The sequence below is a fragment of the Gymnogyps californianus genome, chromosome 3, assembly GCF_018139145.2.
Source record: "Gymnogyps californianus isolate 813 chromosome 3, ASM1813914v2, whole genome shotgun sequence".
NCBI lineage: Eukaryota > Metazoa > Chordata > Aves > Accipitriformes > Cathartidae > Gymnogyps > Gymnogyps californianus.
The window spans coordinates 117691108-117713677 of record NC_059473.1 but is presented as its reverse complement, the minus strand read 5'-3'; the positions used below and the strand labels follow the sequence as shown (position 1 = coordinate 117713677).

The 22570-nt window shown below is 44.0% G+C and overlaps 1 protein-coding gene and 1 non-coding gene across 2 annotated transcripts in view; both read left to right on the top strand.

Moving 5' to 3' along the window:
- Positions 1 to 3588: 3588 nt before the first annotated feature.
- On the top strand, positions 3589 to 3670 carry TRNAS-AGA (transfer RNA serine (anticodon AGA)). Its single transcript has one exon. It is a non-coding gene; the product is annotated as a tRNA-Ser (tRNA).
- A 137-nt stretch (positions 3671 to 3807) lies between these two features.
- Positions 3808 to 22570, top strand: part of HS1BP3 (HCLS1 binding protein 3) — a 56727-nt gene continuing 37964 nt past the window's right edge. The window contains exons 1-4 of the mRNA XM_050893663.1: positions 3808 to 3921; positions 9135 to 9300; positions 18510 to 18717; positions 21758 to 21980. Of these exons, the coding sequence (XP_050749620.1) occupies positions 3881 to 3921; positions 9135 to 9300; positions 18510 to 18717; positions 21758 to 21980 (638 nt within the window). The 5' untranslated portion in view covers positions 3808 to 3880. The remainder of the gene's footprint in view (positions 3922 to 9134; positions 9301 to 18509; positions 18718 to 21757; positions 21981 to 22570) is intronic.

Below are 22570 nucleotides of genomic sequence, written 5' to 3'. Positions count from 1 at the left end.
TTCATTCTTTTCCTTCACTTTCTAGAGGCCTTTGACTGAAATCAGACTGGCCTCCTTTTCTTTGAGCATCTTCTTCCACTCGGAGCAGTCATCTTTGACCTTGCTTCATCTAGTCAGAAACCACTGAGGCTCTAACACAGTACCACACCTACCTGCAGTAAAAAAATATGGGATTGTATATGGGCAGTTATTCTACGCAAATTCATCAATAGTTTTGTTACAGAGATGCTGCAGCTATGCATAATTCAGGCTACTGAATACTGACTCCATGAATATGTTGATTCAGTTTGTTGAGGGTTGTCCTGGTTTTGGCTGGGATAGAGTTAACTCTCTTCTTAGTAGCTGGTATAGTGCTGTGTTTTCGATTTAGTGTGAGAATGATGTTGATAACACGTTGATGTTTTAGTTGTTGCTAAGTAGTGCTTATCTTAAGCCAAGGCCTTTTCAGTTTCCCATGCTCTGCCAGCAAGCAGGTGTGCAAGAAGCTGGGAGGGAGCAGAGCCGGGGCAGCTGACCTGAACTAGCCAAAGGGGTATTCCATACCATGGAACCTCATGCCCAGTATATAAACTGGGGGGAGTTGGCCGGGAGGCGCGGATCACGGCTCTGGCATCAGTCAGCGGGTGCTTAGTTGCTGACTGGGGTTAAACCACGACAAGGGTCTAGAAAGGAAGGTGAAAAAAAAAAGAATGGATAAAAATAAATCAAGCAACCTACCAAAACGGTCAGCACTGGAGAGTTAAGAGGCAGGAAAAAAGCCAGCAGTCCCAAAGAAAAGAGCCCTGAAACTTCAGAGCGTTCTTTCCTCTTTCCTTTGCTCATACACAACTGAACTGAGGCAAGGGAGACCCATGAAGGTGAGAGAAGCAGCTGAGGGTAACCCAAATATTGGTAGGAAATCATAACTTTATTAGTGATGACTGTTACTGGTATTGGCTCTCAGATTCGCTGCACATTCTCCCATAGGTCTTCCCCTGCAGGTTTCCAGTTGACGATCAGCTACACTAATGAGTCCCAGTGCCACTGTGCCTCATGGCCTGGGTGCAGGGTCTGGCCAATACACATCGATGTGCTCTTTTCTGCCAGAAAAAAAGAAAAAAAAATGGGTCCAATGAAAGAAATTTTCTATGTAGCATCCAAAGCAACATGGGAATCAAACTCCAAATATTCTGGGAGGTTGCTTCTGAAAAAGGCAGGTTTGTTGCTCAACTCCAGCAGACAGCTCTATTGGCATATTACAGTTTTCTTCTGTCAGGTTTGATTTTTGTGCAGCTTTTATGCCAAGATTCACTCTTTACAGTCACTACCTGATGAAAGACCCTAACCTAACCTCGTGGGTGACTCAGCTGATTCTTTCCACAACTTCAGAGGTTAGCAACACTGAGGCATTTGTTTTATTTTCCAACTACATGATGCATTTGACGATACGGGCTGTGGAGTTATAAAAATGCTGCACATGATGAGACTTGCTAAGAAATCAGCTAAATAGGCAGCGCTTGGACTTCTTCATGAGCATACCAACATAGTGCACACAACCTCTCCAGGTCAAAGACAGAGCCCAGCAGCACACTGGGGCCGAGCAGACACTTCTGTTTGGGGAGAAAAGCCCCAGTTTTTGAAGCATCTTCACAGGCACTTGGCGATGTTTGGATGGACACCCCTCAGTGAGTGTGACAAGCACTGCCTCAGCGGGAGCTCGCGGCTCAGGTCCTGCTCTATTTTTGCTGTCTCAGGTGGCAAACTGCCAGCTGCTTACTCCTTGTTACTATCTGAATAAATTGGATTATCCAGGAAGCCAACCGGGGCTAAAAATGCCATTAGAGAAGTAATTCATTTAGATATATAACTATTTAGGATATACTTATGCTTTCAGGAACTCCAGCCCAGAGCTTTTTAACCCTTCAGAGGTGTCCTGCTTTCAGCTAGGACAGTTATTTTTCTTCCTAGTAGCTGGTATAGTGCTGTGTTTTGGATTTAGTAGGAAAATAATGTTGATAACACACTGATGTTTTCAGTTGTTGCTAAGTAGTGTTTATACTAAGTCAAGGATTTCTCAGCTTCTCATGCCCAGCCAGCAAGAAGGCTGGAGGGGCACAAGAAGCTGGGAGGGGACACCATCAGGACAGCTGACCCAAACTGGCCAAAGAGCTATTCCATACCATATGACATCATGCCCAGTATATAAACTGGGGGAGTTGGCTGGGAGGGGGGATCGCGGCTCGGGAACTAACTGGGCATCGGTCAACGAGTGGTGAGCAATTGCATTGCACACCACTTGCTTTCTATAGTTTAATTCTTTTAGTATTACTATTGTCATATTATTATTATCATTATCATTGTTTTTCATTCCTTTCTGTCCTATTAAACTGTCTTTATCTCAACTCACGAGGTTTTTTTCTGATTCCCTCCCCTATCCCGGGGGGGGGGGGGACACACACGACTGAGCGAGCGGCTGCGTGGTGCTTAGTTGCCGGCTGGGGTTAAACCTCGACAAGAGGCCACATGAGAATGATTCACATTTCAAAAGCATTTTCCAGTGGCTTGCAGCACTTCTGGCAGCCACGACTCCTGTGCCAGGAAGGCTGCAGCCATGTGGTGGTATTTACGCTCTGCTTAACAAAAGGTTTCCAGTGGCAACGGCCAGGTAGAGAAAACAACCAGGATTTAGGAAGGAGCTCCACTTATGAAGTCTCCCTTTTTTGTTTGATTCCGAGTTTCATGCTCCAGACTTCTCGTTTCACCAGAAGCAGCAAAAGATCGTTCTGTATCTACCACCTTTGGATCTCTCTTGATTTTTACAGACTTCCATCGCATCCCCAACTCCTCCAGCTGTTTCCTTCCGGGATGAAAAGCCCTAATCCACTCACCAGGTCCTCTTTTAGGGGCTGCTTCTCTCTGGAGGCATCCCTGGACCGTGCTGTGTACCCACTCGGGCTGCAGAGCCTGTTCGGGGGGCAGCTGCACTGATGGAGAGGCAGCATCTTGTTTCTATTCCTTTTCTAATATTCCCCAGCATCTCCTTAGGTTTCTGCTGTGATACTGAGGCGTGAGCAGCAGACAGCAGAAAGCTGTGCCCCGTGCGAACCTTTTTTTTTTTCTCGGTGCTTCCTTGCAGAAGCTCAGCACACCCATGCAGAGAAGCACCGAGAAAAAAAAAAGCACCCAGGTGCGCCCAGAAGCATGAAAACGAAGCGGGGCCCCCCCAGGCCAGCTGTGGGTGCCGGTGAGGGGCAGCAGAGGGAGCAGCTGCTTGCTGCTTTCTTTCCAAAATAAAGGTTGGAGCAAACAGCACCTCCGAGCAACTTCGCAGCGCCCTGCGCCCGGCTGTGCTCTTTGCCCCGGCGGAGGGCAAAGGGCTGCCGCGGAGGAGGCACCCAGCCACCGCGCTGGTTTTTATTAAAGCTAACGCTCTCGAGCACCATCGTGCCCGGTTATTTTAAGGCAGATAGATGCGTGCAAGCGATTTCCACTTAGGAGGAGGCCACACGGATGCTACCGAGACTCGGGAGAAATGTTTTGGTCCCGTAAAGAAAAGGCAGCGGAGGGTGAACTAGTGGAGCTCCCGTGCCAAACCAGCCGCCCGTCGGTGTAGTCGTGGCCGAGTGGTTAAGGCGATGGACTAGAAATCCATTGGGGTCTCCCCGCGCAGGTTCGAATCCTGCCGACTACGAGCCGGGCCTTTATTTTTTCCCCTGGCCCAGACGTTTTCCTCCACTCGCTCTTCCCAGTGACCCTTTTGCACCAAAGCCGCCCGCCGGCAAACATCCGGCAGGGCGGCTGCTGCCAGCCCGAGGGAAGGGAGGCGGGACCCCGTGACAGCCGGACGCGGCCTCTCCTCCCGGGCCGGCGCCGATCCGGAGCGACGCCGCTTCCCCGCGCCATGCAGCACAGCTCGGCGCCCGCCGTGCTGGTGACCACCAGGTACGGGGCGGAGGGGGGGGGGGCAGAGAGCAGCGACCCCGTCGCCCAGCCGCTATGGGCGCTGCCGCCGCGGAGCCGCCCGCCGCGGCCTTCCCTTGGCGGGGCAGGGCCCGCGCAGCCGTCCCCGCAGCGCTGGTGGCGGGCGCCGCCCGGGGAAGGAGGAGAAGGAGCGCGGCGGGCCGCGGCTCACGGAGACCCCGGGGCGGGCGCTGAGGTGGGCGGCGGGTTGCTGGTGCGTGGATTCGCCCGCGGGACACTCCGGATATGTGCCGTTCCTCGAGTTTTTTGGCATTTCACAGCCGCGAGAGATCACTGTTGTCTGGCCCGTCCTGTGTAACACCGGCCGTTTGGTCCTTTCCTCCTGTGGTAACTTAGGGTCCTTTCCCTTATGCACTGACACTGCTGGGCACACAACGTGTGCTCCCGCCCTCCGGAAACATATTTTCCTTGTCAGTATTTCGAGGTGGGTCAGAAGGAATTAAAATTCGTCCTGAAGCGTTCACGGGCGACTTTGAGGCATGGTGCTGTCGGTTCTTTTGGCTGACCCCCGTTCCCTGCCGCCATGCTGTGCGCCCCGTTCCTCATGTCCACCAGGCCACAGGGAGCCTGTCTGGCTTGAAGTTAGGCCAGCAATGGGCAAAATAAGTTTTTTCTGTTTTTTTTTTTTTTTTTTTTTTTTTTTTTTTTTTTTTTTTTTTTTTTTTTCCACCTTCTTGAAACCATGCCCGAGGTGGGTGCAGAGCAGCTGTTTTCAGTTGCATTAAATTTTTAAAAACCTGTATTTTCTAATTTTTTTTTTTTTTTTTTTTTTTTTTTTTTTTTTTTTTTTTTTTTTTTTTTTTTTTTTTTTTTTTTTTTTTTTTTTTTTTTTTTTTTTTTTTTTTTTTCTAGATGTGGTGAGTGAACCCTCAAGAGAAATGCCTCAAGAAAATGCTTGTGGCAGTCTTCATAGAGAAATGATAGAGATCTCTCTCTCTCTCTCTCTCTTTTTTTTTTTTTTTTTTTTTTTTTACTTGAGACCACATGAAAGCAGTTCCCTATCAGATGTGACAGGAGAAACAGAAGTGTTGTTTCAGGAAGGTCCTGACTCTCGCACCTACCTCCTAGGACATAATTAGCAACTATTTCAATCACATTAACTTCAAAGCCATTATTTTAATCCTTAAATATTTGGCTGTATCAGGGTCTGACTTCCTTTGGAGCAGTGGCCTTGAACCTTCAAATGTATCTGACTTAACTCACATACATGTTTTGTAGGACTGACTTTATATTAGGTTTAGCCTTGGAAATGGAAATCTGAACACCTGGATTTATTTTACAGTCAATAGACTGTACCACTTGCAAGTTGTCCCACTGATCCTGGAATGCTTTCAGTGATAAAATTGGATATATATGTATGTGTGGGATTAAGGCTTTAGTAAGTGAATATATTTTCTAGCTTGTGAGATAAGATAGCTGCATAGTTGTGACCTTTTTCACTCTTTATACGTACTGGGTTTGGGAATAGGATTCCTAGTTGCTATGGTAATACAAATAAATAATAATCTGTGTACTTGTAGTTAGACTATACAGAGAAATAAAAACATTTGCTGGCTAATTTGGGTCTGATATTTTGCCTTCATTTAATGAATAAACTAGTTGTACAAGTTTTTTCTCCTTTTACTATGACCTGCGTCATCACAGTTTGGTCCCCTTTGGGCAGAGGTAGTTGGAGCTGGGTGCTGCTGACAGGGCTAACTTTATCAAGGCAGAAAGTGCAGAGTCCGCTCTCCTGGCCGCACAGACACTGGAATAAAGTTTCTCTGATCACGGCACTTACATCCCTTACTTTGCTTTCGTGCTTGCAATGGCTGCTTTCCCCCCTCTCCCATCTGAGCCTTTCAGCACAGAAAGCAGATTAATTAAAGTACAAAGCCTCTACATTATAGCAAATCAAAGACAGGAATGAAAACCTGTGGCTCTTCCGTGAACTGTGGGAACTGCTCTGTTCAGCTGACCTTTATGTAGTTTCCCCTTCCTCTGTCCTGTGCCGATCCTGCATGATCTGATTGTGCAAACGCAGTGTTACTGGTATGAATGGTCGTCTTGTATTCAGGTGAAGTGATTCATGTTAGGAAAGTTAACCATGTGCCCAAGGCTCCCTTGAACCGTCTGTATTGTGGACAAAAGCATAACTTAGAGATACACAAGCTAGATTGAAATAAGGAGTAGAAGCAACAAGCCTGTGTGTCCAATTTAAACAACCACCTTTCTTCTTTTGCTTCTTTTTTAAAGCTACTAGTGTAAAAATAACTGTGTTTGATGTGAAAAATGCAATGAAACTATATTCTGTCTTGGGATTTGTAGGTGGTGCTTCCGTTTGAATAACAACAATAACAGTATCGAATCAATTAAAACACTGGGTCTGCTTATATTGAAACTAAGGCCTTACAAGAACTAGTGTGCGCTTTGGATATTACGCTGTATCTGTCTCAGCCTCCCTGCTGATTTCTGTTCATTTAGAATCATTTTTATATTTAAAAACCCACACAATGGTGTTGCTATGAAAGAGATAATAGGGGTAGGATTCCTTTAAGAGATGATAATGAAAGTGATCACAAGGCCTAAAGCAAAGGAACAAAAATGTAGCTATTCCCTCTGCCTCTAATCACTTTCCATTACAGTCATTTTAGCTCAGACTTTTAACAAATTTAAAAGAAAAACCCTGGGTGTAGATAAGGTACTTACTAACTTCATGACATTTTTAGAACTCTCTGATGCAGCAGCTCTTACAGTGAAGTTGTTGTTGTGTCATCTCAGAACATCTGTACGTGGTTGGTGTTATTAAGCTAAATAAGGCCATTCAGGAAGGATGGTTTACTCATGGTTTTTCCTTTTTTTTACATCAGAGGTGAAAAGTAGGTTAATTTGTCATTTATACTCTGTGGCTGTGTTAACAGAAGTCAGTCACTCCTGAGTACCATCCGACAGACCTTTTTGCTGTCATAGCTGCAGTCACAACTTTTGAGTGACTACACATCTGGAGAACATTTCTTCTGCTGCAGGTATATTCTAAAACACCCAGATCCAGCTGATTTTACTGGCAGGTGTCCTTTGAGTCAGCATTTTGGCTGCCACCGAAGGAGACAACACTCCAGATAATGACTGTTACTTACGGGTTCAACAGACTGCTGTGTGAAAGCCAGGCACCTATGTATTTATACGTAAGCAGTATTGATTCTGTGTTTACAGCCTGACAATGTGTAACTGAGAACAAAATTTTGCCTGTTAGTGTAAAGTCAAGTCCTTGGCTGGCAGAAAATGAGAATAGGATCGGAGCAAAGAGAATGGCATTTAGGTACCTAGTATAAAATCTTGGCGATGGTAAAGCTGTTGTTAAAGCCCCAACATTTTAAACATGGCTTGCACAGAGGATTGGGTACAAAATTGGGCCTGTGCCCTTGTTTGTTGCTGTCCAATTTATAGAGAACTCTTGAGATATTCTCTTTAAAAAGCTTTTTGCTCACTTTTGCATTGGAGATTCCGAGGTTGCCTTCTTGGGAAAACTCAAGTTTCAAAAGAACTGGTCAAGTTTTGACATGATGAGAGGAGTCTTTTGAAACTTTGTTTGAAACTAGATTGTTTAAACCTCTTTTTAAAGTGTATTTTAAGTTCGTACGCCTCATGTACCCTTAGGTGAAGGGCACCTGTGTTAATGAATCTACACTTCCTAAAGAAAGAGGCAAGAATTCCACAAGACACCTCTGCAATCCACAGGAAGTCCAGGGAAGATGGGACTTGACATAACCCATGTGGCTAAGGTTAAAAAAAAAAAAAGGGCAGAAAAAATGTTTAATGAAAAGAATTTTTTTTTTTTTAAGCAGTCCCTTCTGATTTCATTAAAAAACATTCACTCACACATAGGAAGGACACACTCAGAGATGTGTTCAGAGAGTATTCAATGCTCTGGATGATAAACTTCTTTCTGATTCTGGCAGAGTACTCTGTTCCAGTGACAGCAGTAGTGAGTGTGCTGTGGCTTGGCATAGGGGTAACTTTGGGGAAAGGATCGCTGATCGGTTTTGGTTTCCAGTCTATTGGACTATTCATTTCGTTAAATGTATCATTCTCTTGTGCCCCAACAGCAGCTGCTTGGTCTTACTCTTGATGCGTGAGCACTGTAATACGATCCTGGCATTCCTCTTGCAAAAATGTCATAAATAATTCCTTGGGTGAGAATCCAGGGGGAAGGTGACGCCACGGTTCAGTGGATCTGAAGCTGGCAGGAGAAGAAGATGTGTTGAGTAAACTGCAGCAGCAGCTCCCTTGTTGCATTTTCTTGCAAGAGGAGCCATGGGTGGTTCTGACTGTTGGCAACTCTCAGAGGTTAACGCTGTGATTCTTTGTCTACTTTAACTGGTTATGAAAGGATAGGTGGTTTTGTGTCCAGTGGGATTTTCTGTGGGAAAGCTGCAATACTTTAGCTAGTGTACCCTTTCTGCTATTTAGCAACAAGACTGTCAATCAGACAGTCAAGACCGGAAAGCAGCTCCAAGAGATCATGAACTGCTTTAAGTTGCTCAGTCCTGATAGGTGTTGTCTGATTTTCCTCAAGGACCTCCACAGATGGAAACTGTGTGGTTGGCCCAGCAGTCTGCTCCAGCAACTTCTCTTTATATTTCAGGCTTTAATCTAGTTCCCTGGTTGGCTCTTACAAATGTCAAGTTGTCCCTGCACTCAAGCAAGCTCCTTCCTTTCGTGGCCCCTTTCAGCTATTGTCTCTGCCCTTCCTGGGGATGTCCTAAGACAAAGGAAAGGTGGATAGGGCTTGGTGTGAATTGTAGTGAACAGACCTTTGCTTCAAAACAATCTGTGATGAGAGATCATGGGCTCTTCTTGTCTGCCCTGCTGGGTAGGACAACACCTTCAGCTCCTGTGAGTGACATCCTGTTCTCAATGAATCCCCATCTTCTGTTCCCAGCAATGCTATGTTCCTGGCATTTTGTCTGCAGTGGCCAGTGGCAGGTGCTTTGGGATAGAATATAGGAAGCAGGCCATGTCCAAATTTGTATTGTTGCAGAGTAGGAACAGTGTTGGGGTGGAGTCTGTCTGGTGTCCTGTTGAAATGGGAGTCTTTGCACTGACTTTCTTGAGCTTTGAACTGGATCCTTGGAAACGGTCAGTTAAAAGTGTTCGTGCCAATGCTTGAACTCTGTGTGTCTTTTCTTCCCTAGGCAAATTCAGAATACGCACACAGGACTGGATTTGTCAGTGCCGGAATACAAGGAAATCCATGGGAAGATGATGTCTGGCCATGTAGAGTATCACATTGTCGTTGTTACCCGACTGGCTGCCTTCAAATCAGCAAAGCACAAGCCTGAAGATGTAGTTCAATTTATGGTAAATGTTTAATCAGTGCTGTGTTAGTGATGAGGTTTTTTTCTTAAACAGCTTTGATTATTTTGGTCCTGATGTAGCAGATACTTTGTCATCACAGTCTCCCTAGGTCAAGGTCCTTGGTAGGACAACACAGTCTGTACCATTCCTGCAACAGGAATATTGTAATGTAATAATTGAAATTTTTATTCCAGGAGCTCAAAGCAACATTGACTGTTTGTTGTTGCCCTTAAGGCATTTTGCATTATGGCTCAACAAATAGAAACCATTTAAGCTTTTTATAGTCCTGCTACAAAATTAGTTTCTCTGGTATTTGTGTCAGTACTGGGACTTGGTACATAAACATGAAATAAATATATAATAGTTTACTTGAATGGAGAGAGAATCTTGTGGGGCAATAAGAGGAGTTAACCTTGCAGTAGGTTAGCCTTGACCTATTAGCCTTGACATGGTTTTTAAAATCCTTAGTAAGAGAGTTTTACAAGGAAGTGTCCGTATAAAATGTTACTGAGTTAGATTGTCTTTTTCATGATACCTGCAGAGTAAAGGTTTGAAAACATAGCACGTGAGATTAATTTCACCTGGTTTAAGTCATCTATAGCATGTGTACGTCCACTTGAGCTGTCTCACCTGGGACTGTCTATTGAGTCAATGGAAAAAGGTGCATTTAGGGTACATTTTATTTGATCTGCTTTAGCTGTCTGGTGAACCACTCCCAAGAAGTTTGTTTCTCTGTCTGTTGACTATAAAGGGACTCTAAGGGGATGCACCCTGTTGCACGCTGTAAACATCTGCTCTTTTCAGATGTTTTGGGGATAACTGTAACGTCAGAGTGATGTGAGTGCGTGGTTACCTGGTAGACCATTAGCCCTAGTGTAACTCACGTTCCGTAGAAGATAGCTGATAAATGGATATTTACACAGTCTGATTTGCAGATAAAGCCACCTTTGTCAGTGTTGTGAAGAGGTGCATGGTGAGGAGATCTCATAGATTTATTGCATTCCTTATGCTATATATAACTTTATGGTAAAAGCAGCAATGCTGGCATAAGGGTCTGTTCTGTTCTCCCTCCTTGTCCCTGACTGCTTGTTCTCGCTCCTGCAGTGTTTCCTTCTGTGTGCCAGTGTCACGTGGCTATTCTGTAACGTCAGCTGAGGAACTGGTCCTGGCTAAAAATAGGTATTTGGGGCTTTGTTATTTAGTACTCATTTACACCTGTTTCTTGAGCCTGCGAGTTGCACAGCCCCATTAAAGTTTGTTTTAGGACAGGGGAAGGGCCAGACGTGGGCAGATAAGAGAAGGGGATGTGGAATCACTTTTTTTCTGCAGCAATGCCTGCTTACATTATGTAATATTTCCATGCAGCTCTGTGCAAGAAAGAACCTGACTAAACCTGAGGTGTTAAACTGGGCTATTGTCATCTAACGTTTTGCTTCACTTAAGAAAAAGTAGATAAAATCAGCTTGTCTATATAGAGGAGAAGCAGACTTCCTACTGTGGCTTCCCTGCTTGCTGAGATTGTCTGTTTCCATGTCCACTCTCTCTAGGAGGATTTTCAGCACTTAGGTGCTCTTCTCAAGTGAAATGAACCTTTCTGATTTCTTCTGTGGTCAGACCTCCTGACATTTCATTGTTCATGAAGAAAACTGGTGTAGTCTGATGGGAATAACGTTTATCTCATCAGATACATTTTTTCAGCTAAGTCTGATATATTATATAGTTTGGTGTGTGAGAGTAATTTAAAACCATGAGCTGGGAGGTTGAAGGATGGATGCTTTGCATCGAATCATTCCAGAGTCTTTTCTATGTGTATTACTGGAAGAACAGAGGGATTCACCTGTCCTAACTTACCTCTCTGTAAGTTGGATATTTTAATCTGAGTCTGTCCCTGCTTTTATGGTCAATGGGGAGCAGGGGAATGAGGTGACTCATCCTCTGGAAATGCCCCTCTTCTTTGACTGTAAAGGGAAAGCATTCTACATTTTAGACAGCTGGGGCGGGGGCCTTCAACTCCAGGCTGAAATGCGTAAGGCTCAATTGAGTTGCACACAACTCACTGTCCATACCACTGGAGGCACCCTGGGATTTTCCACCTAGCTGTCAGAAGGTTGTCGGTCTCCCATAGGTCCTGTCTGATATTTGCCTGCCCCACACAAGCCCCTTGGATACCCCAAAGCATCTCAGATGGCATGAGATGCCTGTCTTTAGGCAGAACAGTCTACTCTCTATGATTAGATGTCTGCATTTGCTGCGGATTTCTAAGCTCCCATCCCAGTCAGTGCAGTACTGTTGAGAAGAATATAGCTGAGCATCTACGGTGTGGGGGAGTCCACTTTGCATAACATACACGGCTGGTACCATTTGAGAAACCCTAAGTTATCCTAGGTGTCTGCACAGGGCTGACAGATGTGACAGAGGACTTAAAGGCATTGGTACCACCCTGGAACAGAGTGAGGTGAGATACAGTACACCATCCAAGGTACCACTAGCTGCCTGTGTTCAGTTGAGTTGAGTCAGTCACATCTTGCCAAAATGTGGTGACTGTATCTGACTGTCATGAGAGCTGAGACACCTCCTGCATGTAGGCAGTTGTTTTAACCTGGAGGCAAGTCCCAACACTATGGCTGCCAGGTGAGGTGAGTTGCACCCGTAGTGTCTGTGTAGTGCCCTGTTCTGCTGGATGTCATACCAGCACAAACAAGAACCGCGACCCTTCCCCAGGGAGTTTGCAGGTGAAGTGTAAGAGAACCAGGTGGCTGGGGAACAGCAGAGAAGAATGAGGTTACGTTGGGCAGCAGATCTAACGCATCAAATTTGTATCGCAAGGAGGAGGGAGATGAGACATCTGAAGGAGGAAGAAGAAACAACTCTGTGCCTGTTCTGCCTTCCCAAGTATGGGAGCAGGATGGGAGAGGGAACATTTGTTTTGCTGTTGTTGAAATTATCCAATCTGAGAGGTTGGAGGAAGGAGCCAATGTCACAGTGCTGAGATGACGGGTAGGTTAGAGAAGACAGGTACACGTGGTAAGATTTTCATTGGCTCTGGATACGTTAATCCAATTTTGGCTACCTCAGGAGCCAGGTCTGTGTTTTGAGACCCTTTGTCTTTCTTTTTCTTCCTCCTCCTTCCCCTCTTTCTCTTCCTGAAATATTAGCTAAATTGATTTTCCTTGTCTAGCTGTTCTTCCACCTGCTTCCAGTTGAAGTGACTGCCCTCCACACTCTTGTGCCCTAGGTGGCAGCAACGAAACTGGCTTTCTGTGTGTTAGGCTGTGAGCAACTGCGGGCAGCGATGTGACTGAGCAGCATTTATTGCTCAAATAGCTTCTCTGTGTCCCCTGGAAAAAGATGGTGAGCAGGACAGAAGCGTCCTCTAAGCTAGCTGTGATCTCTAGGCTGCAATTTAGACCACACTGGATCGAGATATGTTAAGGGCCTATGACCAAAACCAGATGAATATCAAAAAGAGATTTCAGATCTGACCTGTGGTGTTACTAGCCTTAACTGTGGGTCTAAACAATCCAGAGTTCCCTGTTCCCCAGCCTTAATGGGACTATGCAAAATCAGTATCATAGCATTTCTAGTTGAAACGTTTGTGAAGCATTAACAGAAGAAGAAATTCACTTCTGTGATGACTTTCAGATCTAAATTCTTAGAAACTGGAGGGAATTTTTAATTTAAAAAATGCCATTTGTAAAATAGGGCAAATGGGTTGTAGAACTGCTTAACCTTGAGGTTATATTTGGTAATTGAAGGAAAAGTCAGCTGCATTTCTTTCAAAGGTCAGAATACTCTTGCCCTATTGAAAGAGTGAAATTGGTTTTATCTTTGGTACTGCATCAGAGGTACTGCTGCAAAGGTGATATTTAATTATTGCCTGTAGATTTGCCATCTTCTGTGAGAAGAAAAGGCTTTGTTTTTCTTAAATGCATTTCTTCTAGCCACACCTTACCTTTTTTAGCAATTAACTTCTCTCTTCCCAGCCTTATTAAAAATCCACCCAGCCTATAGTGCCTTCTCTTTCTGTCTGCGCCCAGTTTAATTGCTTCTTTTTTACAAGTTACATTTGTTAGTCAAATTCTTTCTTTTTCAAAGCTGAAACAAATAACTACTGGTGTTTGACAGTCACAGCACATTTTTGGGAGGAATTTACTATAGAACTGTCTTCCTCATAAAATGAGGGAGTGTAAGTACATGGGTGTGTATTCATCTATGTTTTCATCATTGCCTGTTTGCATATGTTGGCCTTCTTTCTGTAGGCCTCAAAATCTGTGCATTGGAGTTGTTATTTCCTGACCATACAGGTGTCTTGTGAAGATAAATTCCTTCACATTATAACCTCTGATGTGAGAGGGGAGAAAAAATGTCCCTGCTCAGTGTAGCAATAGGTTCAGAAGCCATTAAGAATTCATGTTAATTAAAAAGAAATATTAGAGTGCTTGCTCTTCTGCTGGGCAAAACAGATGGGGAGAACAGCATGTGGTCATGTAATTAAAATCTACCGTAATGCATACCATGAGGTCACCAAGCAACATTAATTCTGGTATGGCTTGAATTGGGAGTGTACAAGTGAAAGCTTGGTTTGTGCTGTCTGCGAGAAGGGATGCTTTTGATTCCTGTGTCCAAAGCTAATGGTTGTTTTAAAGGACGATGCTGCTGTATCTCCATTTTCTGATAGTGTTAAGAAGTGGGCTTTGTAAAAAGAAAGTCACAGTAGCCATGTGTTTTTCATGAAATACTATAAAACCAAGAGTGCTCTTCACTAGTGTGCATTGGCTGGCCAAAGGGCTTGAGTTAGCTCTGAGATCTCCATTTCATTGAAATTCTTGCAGTAGATATAGAGCATATGAAGACAAAGTTTGAGGTCAGAAATGGGGCATTAAAAGGAGCATTAAAGGGAAAGGAGGCATTAAATCCCATTAATACTGAGTGGGATCAAATTCTCCTACGCACATCTGAGAGTCCCAGGCTCATATCCTACAGGCATTCTGATGTGTGTACTTCATGCATGAGGTTCTCGTGAAGAAGGGGTCAAGGCGCATGCATGAGATTTGAGGGATTAGCAGCAAACTTCAGGCTTTCACTTTGAACTTCCCGGTGGTTTTCTTAACCTTCTAGCTATATTTGATCATATTCAACTTACGTGTTCCTGCTGCAAAAAATATTCAACCCATCCCTGTCTCTCTTTAAGTTCTGTGTTGGATGTTAATTGTTACCGGCAAATAGGGTTTTGACCTGGCAAATATGCACATACTTTGCCGTATTTGCATGATTAACTCTTTTGAAGTGAAGTATATTGAGCCTTTGATATTGTGACTTGACAGAACTCCTTGAAGTGCGTGCACTCAGGCTGACTTACAGGTGGTGGGGGTTCAGCTCCACGGTATTCACAGAGTTCAGTTAGAGGCATGGAGCGGGAGAGGATAATTGCAGGATCAAGACCTAGAGGAATTACAGGCAGCAGAAGAAAAATATTTGAATATTAATCAAATGGGACTTTGTTTACTTAATAGTATTGATAAAATGGGTTTTAGAACAGCATTTATTTTTTGTCCTGACATTTTAGGATATAGGATCCATCAACTATTTTCAAAGGGTTGTGAGTGGTAACCAGAAGAAGCAAGATTTAACTTTGTTACATGCTGATATGCCTTTCTCCTGGAAAATTGTCAGAGGATGTCAAATTGAAAGGGTCCAAAATTGTCATGGCAGAGCAGTGCTTCCTGACTGGAAAGGTGTGAGAATGCTCTGCGTGATGCATGGGACTCGACCTGAGAAAATACACTCTGCGAGACCTGGCTGACACTTTGTAAGGCCCCTGCGTTGCCTCTGTGCTGCTGCATCTAGCTCTGGGGTCCCTAGTACAAGAAAGACATGGACCTGTTGGAGCAGGTCCAGAGGAGGGCCACGAAAATGGTCATAGGGCTGGAACACCTCTCCTGTGAAGAAAGGCTGAGAGAGTTGGTGTTGTTCAACCTGGAGAAGGCTCCGGGGAGACCTTATAGCAGCCCTTCAGTATATAAAGGGGGCTTATAAGAAAGATGGAGAGAGAGTTTTTACCAGGGCCTGTAGTGACAGGACTAGGGGCAACAGTTTTAAACTGAAAGAAGGTAAATTTAGATTAGACATAAGGAAGAAGTTTTTTACAATGAGGGTGGTGAGACACTGGAAGAGGTTGCCCAGAGAAGCTGTGGTTGCCCCATCCCTGGAAGTGTTCAAGGCCAGGTTGGATGGGGCTTTGAGCAACCTGATCTAGTGAAAGATGTCCCTGCCCATGGCAGAGGGGGTTGGATCTTTAAAGGTCCTTTCCAACCCAAACCATTCTGTGATTCTAAGTGCATCAGTCTGAGGTTGTTGGATTCAGCCAGTCTTACTGCTGCATTTCCAGCACCAAAACCAAGGTAAAGATGGCAGTAGTGTTGAGCAAAGATGTAGAGGAGCCAGCAGCAGCCAGGATTTGAGGCAGAGGGACAGCAGGCGAAGAGCCTCAGCTGGCAGGGACTTGCAGGGACCAGTACTGGGCTTAGGTAAGTGGGGAATGGTTTAGGCTGGAGGTTTAACATCTCGCCTGTGTGGTAGGTTATCCCAGCAGAGGGCACCCCCATACTGTTGGATATTAGCTTGCATGATGTGCTGCAGGCTTTTGGGTAGCATATTAGTATGCTTTGGATATAGTGTTATCACACTTTGTATGCTGTGTCGCCTGTTATAGTTGGTGTTGTTCAAAGCCCACGCAGATTCACAAAGGCTCAATTAGCGATAGGATGCGAGGGTGTGCATTTACTTTCGGTTCAATGATGTAATTAGACATAAATTGAGATTTATGAATAGTTTACAGAGCTTGATAGAAGAGGAATGAAAATTAAGTGGGGAAAGAAATAAGTTTGTATGTCTCAGTTCAGTGTTACTTGAGTATTTTAAAGCTCTTTTGGCATAGTCTTGTTGATTGGCTGCTGTCTTGTAATGCTTTTAGACATTAATTTGTTATTTGTTATTGAAATTAGTTAGATGTTAAACATTTTTCACAAATCAGACTTGATTTTTTGTTTTCTGGGTGGAGGATAATATTGTTCAGTCTTTTGAAAAAGTACCAGTGAATTCCTCAGTGCCCTTACATTTGTGCTTACACAGTATTTTTGGGAGGGGCTCTGGTATCATACCCTGTTCAGAGTGCTACTGGGACCTAGCAAACTAGAAATGTACAGCAATTCAGAAATTCCAGAATTGCTTTCCTCTCTCTTTTTGGGGTATCTTTCAAAGAAAGGATTGTCTTATTCTGGGAACATCTCTTTATTTCCATCACTTTAGTGCTTGGCTGCTGAACTGCATATCAGATCGTGTATGCAGAGCACAGTGTTACTCACACTTACCTGTGTTGCTTACAGGAGACAAGTCTAAAATTCTTGTTTTTCATTCCCCTGTCGACTAAGGTTTGGTTTTGTGTTTCAGATCTTTCTTACAGAGCTGCTTGCCTTTTGTGACTGGACACTGAACCCATAGTGAACATTGTACAGCTGAAATGCAAATGTTTTTCAAATCACCTAGCTTGGTTGATAATTACTGCAAAAGGCAGGGAAGCATGAAAGCTAAGGTGGTTATTGCTCTTTATGCCTACATCTAATTTAGTAAACTAGTCGAGGTGTGTCTATTAATGTCAGGACCTGTTCTCTGGCCTGGAGGGCAGCTAGGACAGTCTGGCTGCATCCATAGTATGAAACTTTCTTACTATCTGCAATGGGCATTGATACCCAAACTGGCTACTGCGTGGTCTCTGCACCAGGCTAAATCTTGGGCTGAAGAATTATCTGGGGGAGTGCTAGCTGCCAAGAGTCAAAACTGTGCCGGATGTTGTCAGGTTCCAGTAGACACTATAAGGTTCCTAATAGACACTCTCAGGTTCCAGTGCCTGGGAACATGCCTGATACTCTTTAGTTTGCTAGGATAGATGCAGTTTATGGATTCTGGGTTAATCTATAACTCGTTTCCCTTCTACTTCTGTGATTTTTGTTGGGTTGACTTTCTTTTATCACTATGTTGGTGGAAGAACTCTGCCTTCTTCCATCCCAAGATGTGGTGCTTGCGTCTCTCCATCTTTTATGTTGCAGTATTAATTAGAATTTATTCCACTAGAGTTGACCAACATGTGTTACAGGAGGATAAGAGCTGGACCCTAGTAGAGGATCTGTGCCATACTAGCACTAGTTTTTTGGATTTTTTTTTTTTTTTTTAATCTAACTCTGTATTCATTGAAACACATTCATAGATTGTGGGGCCATGGAAGGCCATGATGAACATATTGTCTGTATAATACCACGGTCGCAGAGCATGACAGTCACTCTCTATTGTGCCTGTAACATCACTTAGAGATAGTGGTTTTGTGTGTTGATTTTTTAAGGTACTGAATTCAAAACTTAATGTGGCATAGAAGCCACACCATTTCTAACCAGCATTCCCATGGTTATTGCTTTCCTTGTAATATCTTGGGCCTTATTTCTCCTCAGGCTTCCTGTCTTTGTCTGCAGAAGGAATGACTCCATTCGCTGTTGGCATCTTCTCCCTGTATGAGAACCTGTAGGCCATGGCCAAGTTGTTGGTTTTTATTTTCTCATGGATAAACTGAATAGTCAGGGGTCAGCTGAGGTCTTTGCCCTTTGGTTTCTGTATTAGGTGCTCTGCAGGGCAGCAAACGTGCTGGTTTTTTAGGCCTGAACAGCCACAAGGGCACTGAAGCCCACCAGGGCTGAGAAATGGGTCTTCTGGCTCAATGGTGAAAAGACTCAAGCTGTGTTCTCCATCACACACCTAGCTGGCTGGGCTTCTCTTCCCTCCTGTCTCTCAGGGCTGGGCATCGTGTAGCTCATTTTTAGTGGACCAGGATTTTTGCTGTCAGAGAAAAGTATCTGGAGCAGTGACCTTCCTAGTATTTCATTAGTTGATGAGTCAGACAAATGGATGCTGGGTATCTGGCAATGAACTTCAGTTCCATTAGGGAGAAGATTTTACTAACAGAATTAGAAGACCAGCAACAGTGCTTCTTGGGGATTCACTGTGTAGATAACAGGCTTTTACTAGGCTGTATGTAAAGCTCCTTGGTAATACCTGTTTTTCCACTTCAGTTTCCATGGTTAATGTTTCACAGCACTTAAACTGCTGCTTTGCTGCTCATGTCTCCCTTGTAAAGAAACTTACCCAGGCGGCATGTTTCATTGCAGGTTTCCAAGAAGTACAGCGAGATAGAGGAGCTCTACCAGAGACTGGCAGCACGATATCCACAGGTTTCTCTTCCACTCTTGCCTAGAAAAGTTCTCTTCGTGGGGGAATCTGACATCTGTGAACGAAGAGCTATGTTCAATGATATCATGAAATTCATCTCAAAAGATGAGGATCTAGCAACAAGTCCTGAGTTACTGGAATTTTTAGGTAACTAAAAGATGTGAGTGTCCCCTCTCCCATGAAAGTGCTTGATAAAAGCATTATTAAGTTCTTGACTCAGGTAGTCAAAAACTAGAGAATGCCAGGATAAAGACTGTCACTGAAAATATCCTCTTGTGCATCTACAGTGCTGCATAGTCATGTTTGCTAGTGTTTTCCCCTCCTCTCAGTGGACACACACCTCATTCAGAAGTGTTGATACCACAATGCTTGCTTTGAAGGTATCTATCCCACCCTTTCTGATTTCCGTTAGGCATATACCTAAGCTGTGATTCAGAACGCTTAAGTTTAGAAGGCTAAATAATCATATATTGTCAGTGGAGAGGTGGACCCTAAAGGGACAGTGCAGGGTCTCCCTTAGTGATCAACTGTTCCACATTTTGTCTGTTTTTCATTGGTAATAAAATTATTAGGCCTTGCTGAAGAGGGTCCTAAAGCAAATTATTGGCCCTGAGAAAGACTTGTATAAAAGACAGATTCTTTATTAGTTAAACCCATTCTCTGGCCTTTTTTTTTTTTTTTTTTTTTTTTATTTTCCCTGGGCCTCATGTCCAGCTCTTGTTGCCTCTTCCAGTGATTCATATTGTTCCTTTCTTATGTTCATTGGGCATAGCAGGGAGTCACTGAACGAATGGAACAGATGGGGTCTCTACTTTTAGTTCAGCTGAGAGCTGCTGAGCAGGTAATACTCCAGCCTGGTGCTGTGTAGGATTCTCAGTGTAGTGTTAGTTTTAAGGAAGTGAAGTTGCAGGGTGCTAGCAAGTCACCATGTGTGAACAGCCAATTTTGCAGAAGTGTCAAGTGTGGCCAGATTAGAAGTTCTGTGAGATTGGCAGCTTCCTAAAGTCAAGGAGGGGCAAAATTGCATAATATTTGGCAAAATCTTTTTGCTAATAAGGTTTTGGAGTGTTTTTTTGTTTTTTCTTTTTCTTTTTTCCCTGGCAGTGTTCTCTTGAAAGTAGACCCCTTGCACAGAGAATTCAGAATTCATGTTGATTAACCTTTGCGTGCTGATTAACCTAACCATGGTGCACGTCTACAGCTGAATTAGTATGGACTGTCTTTATACTGTGAACAGATTGGGTGCAAGTAATGTGACCTGTTCATCGAAATCTGCCTTAGAATAATATAAGTCTCACCCTACCAAACCAGGTGGAATTCAGTACATACACTGCAGATCCTCAAGCTAGTTGTGTACACTTTCCTTACAGATGCTGGAGACATAGTCGATATATTCACGACTGTTCAGGGAAAATCAACATGGTAAAAGACAGATGACTGTGGGGATAAGATAAGCAGCATCCTAACATTCACTGCCTACCCCGACCAGCACTCTCTTGCCTATAAGGGGAGCATAAGACCACTTGCTCAGTGTAGACACCCACATTTAGTCAATGAACTCTGCCCTGCGTAATTTAGCAGATGCATGCATGAAAAGCTCTGTGACATGAGTCTACCATGCCATGTTACTTTAACAGTCAAAAGGATGAAACCATGAATTTTATCCATCATGGTTTTCACTAGCCTATTTTTAGCTAGTCTCATTACTTTAAATTGCTTTCCTGAACATCCAGAGACTCCACAGCAAGGAATAGTTCTCTCCTCATTCTCCTGGGCTTTGCATATAACAAGTATGGTGAGAAGACTTGGTCAAAGTGCATGTTTCGGTTTGCTGAATTTGCCTAGTTGGATGGATCTTGCATACTGAAGGGAGTTGGAACTTCAGGCTTCATTTTTGAGTGTAAATTGAAGAGCTGCTGTGGAAACCTTTTCATGTTGTCCAATGCTCTAATTTTAGCCCAAATGAATTAAATTAGTAACAAAAAGTGGACTTGATCTCAACTAGCTATGTGAAAGTTAGCTACCTACATCTAAGCAGAGTATTTATGGCCTCTCTGTAGCCAATGGAGAGAAATAGGCACTTCAGAGGGAAACTGCTTCTCAGACAACTTTATTTGTATGGGGTGAATCACCACATGGAAATTCTGTTGTTTCTGTTGACTATAGAAGGAACATAAATAAGCAGATTAGACATGCGCTGCTATGTCTCAGATAAAGTTCATTTCCTCTGTCTTTCGCCACTTAACTACTTTAAATCAGTAAACAGATCAGACACATAATGACACATCAGCGGATAGAAGGGCCAGTCAGGAATCATAGAATGGTTTGGGCCGGAAGGGACCTTAAAGATCCAATCCCCCTGCCATGGGCAGGAACACCTTCCACTAGACCAGGTTGCTCACAAGCCCCATCCAACTTGGCCTTGAACACTTCCAGGGATGGGGCAGCCACAGCTTCTCTGGGCAGCCTGTTCCAGTGCCTCACCACCCTCACAGTGAAGAACTTCTTCCTTATGTCTAATCTAAATCTACCTTCTTTCAGCTTAAAGCCATTACCTCTTGTCCTATCACTACATGCCGTTGTAAAAAGTCCCTTTCTGGCTTTCTTGTAGGCCCCCTCTAGGTGCTGGAAGGCTGCTATAAGGTCTCCCCGGAGCCTTCTCTTCTCCAGGCTGAACAACCCCAACTCTCTCAGCCTGTCTTCGTAGGAGAGGTGCTCCAGTCCTCTTATCATGTTCGTGGCCCTCCTCTGGACTCGCTCCAACAGGTCCATGTCCTTATGTTGAGGGCCCCAGAGCTGGGTGCAGTACTCCAGGTGGGGTCTCACGAGAGCAGAATAGAGGGGGAGAATCACCTCCCTCAACCTGCTGGTCACACTTCTTTTGCTGCAGCCCAGGATACAGTTGGCTTTCTGGGCTGCAAGCGCCCATTGCCGGGTCATGTTGAGCTTCTTGTCAACCAACACCCCCAAGTCCTTCTCCTCAGGGCTGCTCTCAATCCATTCTTCGCCCAGCCTGTATGTGTGCTTGAGATTGCGCCAACCCATGTGCATGTTGAAAGAGTTTCACAAAAGCTGATTGTGTCCTTGAATCCTCAAACAAAACCATCAGGAACAGGTGCAAGGTATTAAATAAAACGTAGTTGTTATCCTGTGTACTCAGTTTTGCATCTGTTACTGTATTTTGCAGGAACAAAATCTACTAGTGCCATTGACTTCAAGGGTAAAAACATTCCTGATGACAAGGAGAAAGAAGACGAAGAAAATGAGGCACTGGATTTTTTCAAAGAGGAGACAACACCTGACTTAATCTCACAGCTTTCATCGGTGGAAAATGCCAAAAAAGGGGAGAAAAAAGAAGAGGAAGAGGAGGAAGAAGAGGAAGAAGATTTAGACCCTCTTGGTATAATCAGGTATGGCTGGTAGTACCTTTGTTACTTAGTTTTTAGCCTAGTTTTCTAAATAAATAAGGCTGGTTTATGTCACTGTCCCCTCATCCCAACATTTTATAACATTGACCACTTTCAGCTGAATTTCACAGAGGAGAAGAGGCCTCTGCAGTTCATGAAGGAGGTGCCTTGGTAGAGGGAAGAGACTTTGTAGTGCCTCTTTAGTGCATTCCTCATGAAATCCAAGTGACAGAGGGACATTGTGAATGCCTTGATAACAGTCTCAGCTACAGTAGGCACTTCACTGGACACTGCAGGGTCCCACCACAAAACATAAAGCCACCAGGGTCCATTGGATGTGCCATTCTGGAGTACACTGGTGTTTACAGTGTCTGGAACTGCTTTTGAGCTCACTTGTGTCTGCGAGGAGGTAAAGCTATAGCAGCGTAAAGACCAAAAGAGCCAACATTTCAATCATGATGTTCACAAATAGGCTTTTCTTTCCTTCTTCCTTTATCTGAGGGTGTCACATGCTAAATGCTGCTAAGGTATAAGCAGTAACAGCTTGAGAAACAATAATTGAATCAAAGCTTGCTGATGTTAGTATCTGGGTT